Raw genomic sequence first — 8,323 nt, 5'->3', positions numbered from 1 at the left:
GGACTTACTTTAGTTGAATTCAATTCAATTTGTAATCAAAGGGTAAGTTTTGGGTGGTTAAATTAGGGTTGAGGTACAACTTTATAGGCAAGAGGTAAGTTAGGGTAGAGTTTGCCTCTAGCTTAGATGAATTTTGACAAATTGGAGACTACTAGATACTTGATAGTGAAGAAGTTCAAAGGTATTAAAGTTGATTATACACTTGGTTGATAGTCAGGTAGATCATGGAGGATCGGATACTAATATTGATAAGGAAAGTCATAACAGGTGATGAAGGAATATATTTTAGATATATGATGAAAATCCTAAACAGTCATGGAGGATTAGATGTCAGTCAATTCACGAGAAGTCTAAGTAGATTATCGATGATTAAATATTTAATAGTGATTGAAATCCTAATAGGCATCCTGATAAGCCAAGATAAGGATATTAGGTAATGGGTGAAGTTTAGAGATAAGGAATCTCTGGGAAAGAAAAGTCTTAAAGAATAAGTCTCGAGGTATGGAGGAACTCCTTATAAGTCAAGATCAACTTATATTAGATAGAGAAGAAGTCCTAAAATATATGAGGTCTTTTGACATAAGAAAATTTTAATCTTAGAGAGCCTAAAATTTGAGTATTAATCGATATGATTGATACAATTGTCAATAGGCTAGTGGTTGCAGTCAACTAGAGAATTAACAGAGAACTAAACTCGAGTCAAGCAAAATCCTAGTTTAGGTCAAACTATCAATTGGGAATAGTAGTAATCGACTGGCAATTAATTAAGAATAATATTTTTAGTACAAAATTGATTGGGGATAGTATAAACTATTGTGGTTTGTATGTTTGTCTTTTGTGTTTGTGTTTGATTTATATATTCACTATGCACTAACATGTTGTGGAGACGAGCATGATCAATCAAAGGAATAAAAAAGGATATGCATTCATTCATCCCCTCTAGCGATGCGATCTAATAAATGGTATTAAAGTCTCGTTGACTCTTGATTGGACTAACTGCTAAAAGAACAAATAGCAAAGGAAGAAATATACATTGGAGTCCATGGATTTTTTAGATGGATTTGATTTTGATATTTGAGTACCTTCACCATTCAGTATAGGAGCATTTGATCAATGAAAGTTTACTTACAAGTCAACATTCTTGAAAGCAAAAAGTGGAATAAAAAGCAAATAACAAAGTGAATTATTAGTAAATATTTTACCTAATGACATCTTATATGGGATATTCGAGTTTGAAAGCACACACGAATAACGAACAAAGCTAATAAAGCTTCATGAAGAATCCCATGCATTGATAGAAAAGGACTTATTGGCTCAAGAGCAATATCATTCGGAAATTGAGAGGTACTCAACATTTGAAGTAAAGAATGAGTCATTCACCTCATCAAGCATGAGGAAGAGGAGTACACTACCCCTTTGATCATGGAGGATTCGAGATCACTAAAATAAGGGGTAAAATTTTAAACAACATTGCCACATGCTTTCGCTTAAGGATTGTCTCACGTCTCTCTCTTGATATATGACTAAAGCAGTAATGTTATTATTATTATTATTATTTTTTATTTTTACAATCATACAGTCTCACAAACAGAATGAGATTGATAAAATAAAAGATTGATTTTATTAATACATTGTAAAATGATTTGCTTTATAATCTAATTGTGTCTATTACACTACTTCAAATATGAATATGGTGTGCCTAAATCACATCTAATTAATTTCTAATTGCAAAAAATGATAGATTGTGGGAATCAAAGTTAAATGTTTGTAATTATATTCTTGAATGATGCTAAAATAATCTTGATCATAAATCGTTTGTTTTCTCTCTATTTGAAGCTGGTTGAATATGCTTAGTCAAATATTTGAAAGGGAGGGTTAGATGCTTGTTTACACTATCTAAAAGACAACAACTGATAAGGATTGCCACAGATTTTCTTCTCGATCGGTGTTTGTTCTTATCCATCTGATGTACACTAAGCTGATTACTCTTCCAAGTTATGATTCTTTAATACTTTTCAGATATAGAAAATTTTAATTCCCTCTTTCTCCAAATTAATTATTCTCAATTTCATCGAATCTTGCGTAATATGATTGATCATTGAGCTGAGCATTCAACCTGAATATACATATATCTGGTAAGTAATTAAAAGGAATTAAGTCATCAGAAAGAAAGAAGATAATATAATGACAAACCAACACGTAGGGGGGAGTTTGCGCAACAGATTATTAATTCTCTAATAAAATCCAAATGGAGAAAGTTCATCCATTTAATTTGCAAGTTTATATTCTGCCCTAAATGGAGCAAACACATACGGCAACTACGTTACTACTCATCACGTTGATCGAAAGCAATGATTCCAAGATGCTTACTTAGCTGAAGCAATTTCTTGCCAGAATCCAATTGTCGTCAAGTTTTCTTTGATGAGCCACACATTGGGTATCCTTTTAATTAGTTTGTGAGGCTTCTTAATTAATTCCACAAGTTGAGTGGAGAAATCAATCACCACCACCATCACTTTGACTGCCACGAGTTAATTAATTAGGCCAACTAACTTGCCAGTGCCCCTACACCAAAGAAATTCAATAGTCAAGTTCATTTTTCCACTTCTTGAACTTTTTAACATAAATATATGTCTATATATATAATGTCATGCATGCATGAGTTTAATTAGCTGATCAAATCTCAACTTGAGAGAAATTAAATCAAAATCCAAGCCATGGCTGGTGGATTGGTAACTAGGTTCCCAGTGGTAAGCAAGGCATATTGTTCACTCTCGCAGACAACATTAATGATAAGGAAGAGGCCTCGCAACATCAATGGGGGTGGTTTTGTGGCCATGGATGCCAGTCAAGCCATAGCTTTTGCTGTGGATGGTTGCTGCGTGCTCGGGGTTAACGGAGAGTGCATGGTGAAGGATGGTAATGGAAATTCCATACTTTTTATTAGTAAAAAGGTAGGCATTAATTAGTTTTATACATATCTATATTATAGTACAGTCATGCATGCAAATGCTTAATTAGTGCCTAGTTTGAGCTTTAACAGTACTCTGATAGGAAGGTGGTGTTCTGCAAGCAGTTAGCTTCAACGATCAATGGAGAGGCTTCCTGATGGATTTTGAGATGGTAAGCAAGTTGGTCTTCACCCTACACGAGGCCAAATCTTGGCTCGTAATGAATGGGGGTGTGAGAATATTTTTGGAACCCAAAGGGAACGGGAGAAGCTGGGACTTTGAGGTGCATGGATCTTTTGCTGAGAGGGCTTGCACAATAAGGGACAGAAGAGGCAACGTTGTGGCAGAGGTAAACGTAAAATCAGTCACAATTGCATTAAAAAATATGTGTATATTGTACCATATATAACCTTTGTAATAAGTTATGAAATGTATATAGGTGAAAGGAGAGGAGAAGATTGCGAGCAAAGAGTTCTACAGTGTGGTGGTGCAGCCAGGCCATGACCAAGCATTTGTCATCGCTGTGATTGCCATTCTTGACTACATTAATGGGGAGTCCACTAGGTGTTGATGCTTGCATTGAAACTGTTAAGAAATATGATCAGGTGCATGGTGTTATGTATGTACGTATCTAGTAATTGTTGTGTGTATATCTACTATACGATCCAATTGCTGCATGTACTAATTATTAATTAGATATTGAAGCTACTGCAACATTATTGTCATTTTTTATATCTTTAGGAAATATTATGTTTGGAGAAAATTTCATATGCATGAGATCTAGTTTTACAGTTTGAAGGAGCCTACATTTTGAGAAAATTGTAATGTAAACTAACTCACATAGTGATCACAGTAAGCGCAATGGAGCTGTCTAGCTCCTTTTTCATAACATTGTTTGGGGTTGAATACGTTCCACATTGGATATGATGCGGAAGGAGGAGCCTCCATGATGAAGATGGCTTTGCATGGAAACATATGTCAAAGTGCCTCATTGTTTAAGTTTCCTGTACCCCAAAATTAAATACAAGTCACTTGACTCTCTCAACTCAATTAAGATTTTCTTTACTTTGCACTGTGACCATCTCCCATCATGTTCTCAATTCCTTGCATACACCGATCATCTTTTGACTTATTCCATATGTCATCCTTCAATTGTAAACTACATAGCCCACCTTTTTTTTTTTTTACTATTGTTAAAACTATCAACTCATATTGCTCCTTATATCCCTTAAATTAAATGTCATGTCATCTTTCTTTGATCTTTAATTAACAAATCTTCAAAATCATTGAACCAATCACCAACTCAACAACACTAAAGCTCTGCAAGGTCTACCAACACCAGTCAATGCTCCTCGATAGTGGTTCCTTGGATATCCTATATATCCTTCTTTGATTTTTACTGGACCTCTAAGTCATTAAGCAAAATAATTTAGTTGTGCCAAATCATCATCCATGACTCAACCTCATGAGTTACAAGCTATGCACAACTTATGCACACATCAATAAAATGGACATTATAAGGAGGAGGAGAGCATTGTAAGGAAAGCCCGATTGATCTTCTGACTCAGTAAAATCAAAGAGAGCATTATAAGGGAAAATAGCTCCATAACAGGATTCAACAAAGTCTGGGAGAGTATTATAAAAAACACTTGCTCGATTCTATGATTCGGCAAGCTTAAGGAGAGCATCGATATCATAATTAAGGAGACTGACTCAATTCCACTGAGGCAGGGGGAGAGTGTATGTACTCCATCCCATTGAGGTTATTAGGAGAGAACATAAGAAGATTGACTGTAAGGATGGATGAGGATCCACATGCACCGTTCAGAAGGGCGATCCGAAGGGACTACCTCGGACAAAAGGTAGAGCGAGCGACCATCGAGAGGTGCCAAGGCCGTGAGGCAGACAGGAAAAATACTAGCGATGTCAAAATCAGATAGTGGTTGGACTCGTGCGGCGTCGAAATGCTGAAGAGGCCAAGCATTCAGGAAGTTAAAGGTGCATGTGCTTGAGAAATCAAGCACTTGGAAGGCCGAAAAAGTACTCGTGAGATTGAGCACTTTTAGGAATCGAAAGGAGTGCTCCGAAGGGTAAGCACTGTCGAAGTTGAAAGGAAACTTAAGAAGTCGAGTATTCAAGAAGTCAAAAGGGTGCTCAAAACATCGAACACTATTAAGAAGATGCTCGAGAGGTCAAGAAGTACTACGGAAGCCCAACATTAGGGAGTTGATGTGACTGGATGCCACGTACCCTTGACATGCTGGCAAGTCTATTAACAAGGAGGTGAGCCACGTGGCCGGAGTTCGATGAGTTGAAAGGGGAGTTATTGTATGGTATCATATATAAAAAAAGAATAATATTGGATAAATAAAATATTAAATATTTAGAAACTTTAGAATTATGGCATGTGTGTGAATTGTACACATGAACTTCAATTACATAATTTATAAATTATTTTCTAAATTCAAATAAATTTCTTTTATTTAGCTATTATTTAATTTTTAACATAAACCGTTTGCCATGCCAAACTATTAATACCGAATGAGTCCGTTTGGTTTATTTCAAACCTGCGGCCGTGAAGAAACGCAGAAGAAAGAAAGAGCGAGGGAAAGAGAGAAGGGGCGCAAAGCTCTCTCCTTTCTCTTTCTTTTCTCTCCTCCCCTTCTCTCTCTTGTCTTCTCCTTCCTCGCCCCCTCACCACTTTGAGGCGGGCGAGACGCAGCTGCATATCTCTTTCCCCTTGCCTGGCCTGCCTCAAAATCCAGTCTTTTCTGTTGTTTATTTATTTCTTGCGTTGGATGATTTCCTGTCTGAGATCGGCTGCAAACCAATCGGGATTGGGAATCGGAAGTGTTTCTTTGTGCGTGAACATGGCGTTGGAAGGGTCCATTTCGTTGTCGGTGGTGGAGGACGTGCTAAAGCAGCAGGGATCGAGGATGCGCGACATCGACTTGGCCTCGAGGAAGGAGGAGCAAGCAGGTGATTTGATTTCTTTAGTAATCGTGAAATGTACTTTGACACACTTTTTACATTTTCGACGTAAGAATCGGTCAATAATTGTGCTCGCGATACCTTGATTTTCTACCAATGTGACGGAACAATGAGGGAGCCAAACATATGTTTTCCCCCTCTTATTTTTTTCATCTACGTCCCTTGCAGTTTCTTCAATAACATCTTCTGTTCTTGAAGTTCCGTTGTTTGAAAGCGCCCGATTATTAAGAAATGCAAGTGTTTTTTGTTGGCTTACACCATCCACAAGGCCGATTACTCTTAATGTTTTTTCCTTTTGTTATACCACAAACTCATGAGTCAGTATATTTATTATAGAGAATACTCTCACAAATCACGATTTGAATTCTAGTTCGTTAAATAAAGCGTTAGGTCTATTCAATCATGCACAAAATGTATCCGGTTATACTTGCCGTGGCAGCAATGAGAAGGTATGAGGCAGCTGCATGGCTTAGGAGAATGGTTGGGGTTGTTGGTGCGAGAGATTTTCCAGAAGAACCTACTGAGGAGGAATTCAGGCTAGGACTGAGGAATGGAATTGTTCTCTGCAACGCACTCAACAAGGTTCAGCCTGGAGCAGTGTCCAAGGTTAGCACCTGTTGAATGATTTTGGTAGTTTTTTTTTTCTCTCGCATCACTGAAGTTGGAATCTAATTATTATTTTTCATTTAAGGTGATTGAAGCTCCCGCGGATTCAGCTTCCCTTCCTGATGGTGCTGCTCTATCAGCATTTCAGTACTTTGAGAATTTGAGGAACTTCCTTGATGCCCTAGAAGAATTGGCTCTCCCTACATTTGAGGCATCTGATCTACAACAGGCATGTCTTTCTTGTTTTGCTAAAGTTTCCTAGTTCTTGCTCCAGTGTATTAAAGCTGCACTAGGAAGTCTGTTATTCAACAGTTTTTAGATGCAAACTAGCTGCGTTTTCTGCGACAAATTGAGCTCCTGACTTGTCATATTTGGCAGAACATACTAACAAAAATTATGACTTATTCCTGGTTAATAAAAAAATACTGCTATATCTCTCAGAACTTATCTCAAATGGGGTATATCCCTAATATTTAAGATTCTTATGCTTTTGGTACAGGGTGGTAAAGGGTCTAAGGTTGTTAATTCTATTCTGGCTCTTAAATCCTATGGTGAGAAACAAGCACGGAAGAATGGTTCCTCCAAGTCTGGTGGAATTGTGAAACATTCAAGCACTGGAAAACACTTTGTTAGGAGATACTCAGAACCTTTCATGAATTCTCTCTCCAGAAGTCAACCAATGCAGGATGGTGGGTCATCCGAGCAGAACTTCAGCATTGATTTGTTAGTAGAATCCTCTGAAATGGTTGGTAAGCTGAATGTTATAATACATTGAAGGATCCAGTAATCCTGTGTTAGCTCAAATAATTTGTATGATAAACAGATATCACCTTCTCTCAGCATGCTTGTGCGCACCCTTATAGCAGATAAAAAGCCTGAAGAAATCCCTTTGGTATATAAAAGCTGGCTATGAGTTTAGGCTAAAATATGATCAATTTGTATTGTCAATTATCTGCACAAAACAGATAGTAAATTTTTTAGTGGTCCTTTTCAGGTAGTTGAATCAATGTTAACTAAAGTAATGCAAGAATTTGAGCATCATATTGCAAGGAAACAGGAGATGGTAGGCCATCTTATCTTGGTTATTTATATGCTGCTTCGTTATCTAAACACAACCACTTTCATTCTTTTTTTTTACATAATACTCTGCATTTCATACTATCATCTCTAGCCCTATTAATCAATCATACTTTTTTATATGATAACTTACTTAACACTTTTAACTGCAAAGTATTATCCTCTAATCAATCATATTTTCCATATGCACCTAGCATGAATTTCTTCCTTTTATGCAGCGGTATGGCAGTACCATATTATTTTATGTTACTATAGATCCTCTTTGATGACATAAATTGATATGACAAAACTTGATAGATGGATAAAACATTGAAAGAGATAGACGAAACCAGTTTGTTTTATGGTGCAACCAATTCAAAGGATATTCAGCCTACATGCTGTGTGAATAAGGTACCATATTTAATGTCATTGAAATTTGTTCTTTAAAGCAATGATAAATGGACACTGGAAAACTTCATAGGTGAAAGTAATTGATGAAACTGCATCCCTCCACGAATCAAGCAATTTAACAGAGATTCAGTCCACTCCCTGTGAGAATAAGGTACCATATTTTATTTTGTCAAAAAATTTTGTTGATCCAATGATACGTTGATACTAGAAAACTTTATAGGTGCACATGACTGATGAAACCGGTTCTGTCTACAAAGCAAGCAATTCATCAGAGATTCAGAACAGTTGCTTTGAGAATAAGGTGTGTG

At 36.7% G+C, this 8,323-nt stretch overlaps 2 protein-coding genes across 2 annotated transcripts; both read left to right on the top strand.

The window, feature by feature from the left end:
* The first annotated feature begins 2,687 nt into the window (after positions 1-2,687).
* LOC141818831 (protein LURP-one-related 6-like) lies at positions 2,688-3,522 on the top strand. The gene is made up of 3 exons (XM_074706257.1): positions 2,688-2,954; positions 3,055-3,300; positions 3,391-3,522. Exons 1-3 carry the CDS (start codon positions 2,718-2,720, stop codon positions 3,520-3,522), a joined length of 615 nt encoding a protein of 204 aa, XP_074562358.1. The 5' UTR covers positions 2,688-2,717.
* A 2,299-nt stretch (positions 3,523-5,821) lies between these two features.
* LOC141818832 (kinesin-like protein KIN-14I) lies at positions 5,822-8,316 on the top strand (the record flags this gene model as incomplete). The annotated part of the gene is made up of 9 exons (XM_074706258.1): positions 5,822-5,930; positions 6,382-6,548; positions 6,634-6,777; positions 7,048-7,293; positions 7,372-7,440; positions 7,543-7,611; positions 7,923-8,015; positions 8,086-8,166; positions 8,236-8,316. Coding segments are annotated over exons 1-9 (1,059 nt in total), but the record flags the coding sequence as incomplete, so codon positions are not given.
* Between the last annotated feature and the right edge of the window lie 7 nt (positions 8,317-8,323).

Source organism: Curcuma longa, unplaced genomic scaffold (assembly GCF_044706935.1).
Source record: "Curcuma longa cultivar G26 ecotype Majalengka, Jawa Barat unplaced genomic scaffold, ITB_CL_G26_1.1 contig_26130, whole genome shotgun sequence".
Lineage (NCBI taxonomy): Eukaryota > Viridiplantae > Streptophyta > Magnoliopsida > Zingiberales > Zingiberaceae > Curcuma > Curcuma longa.
Note: the sequence above shows the minus strand (reverse complement) of the source record. Positions and strands in the feature narration are given on the sequence as shown.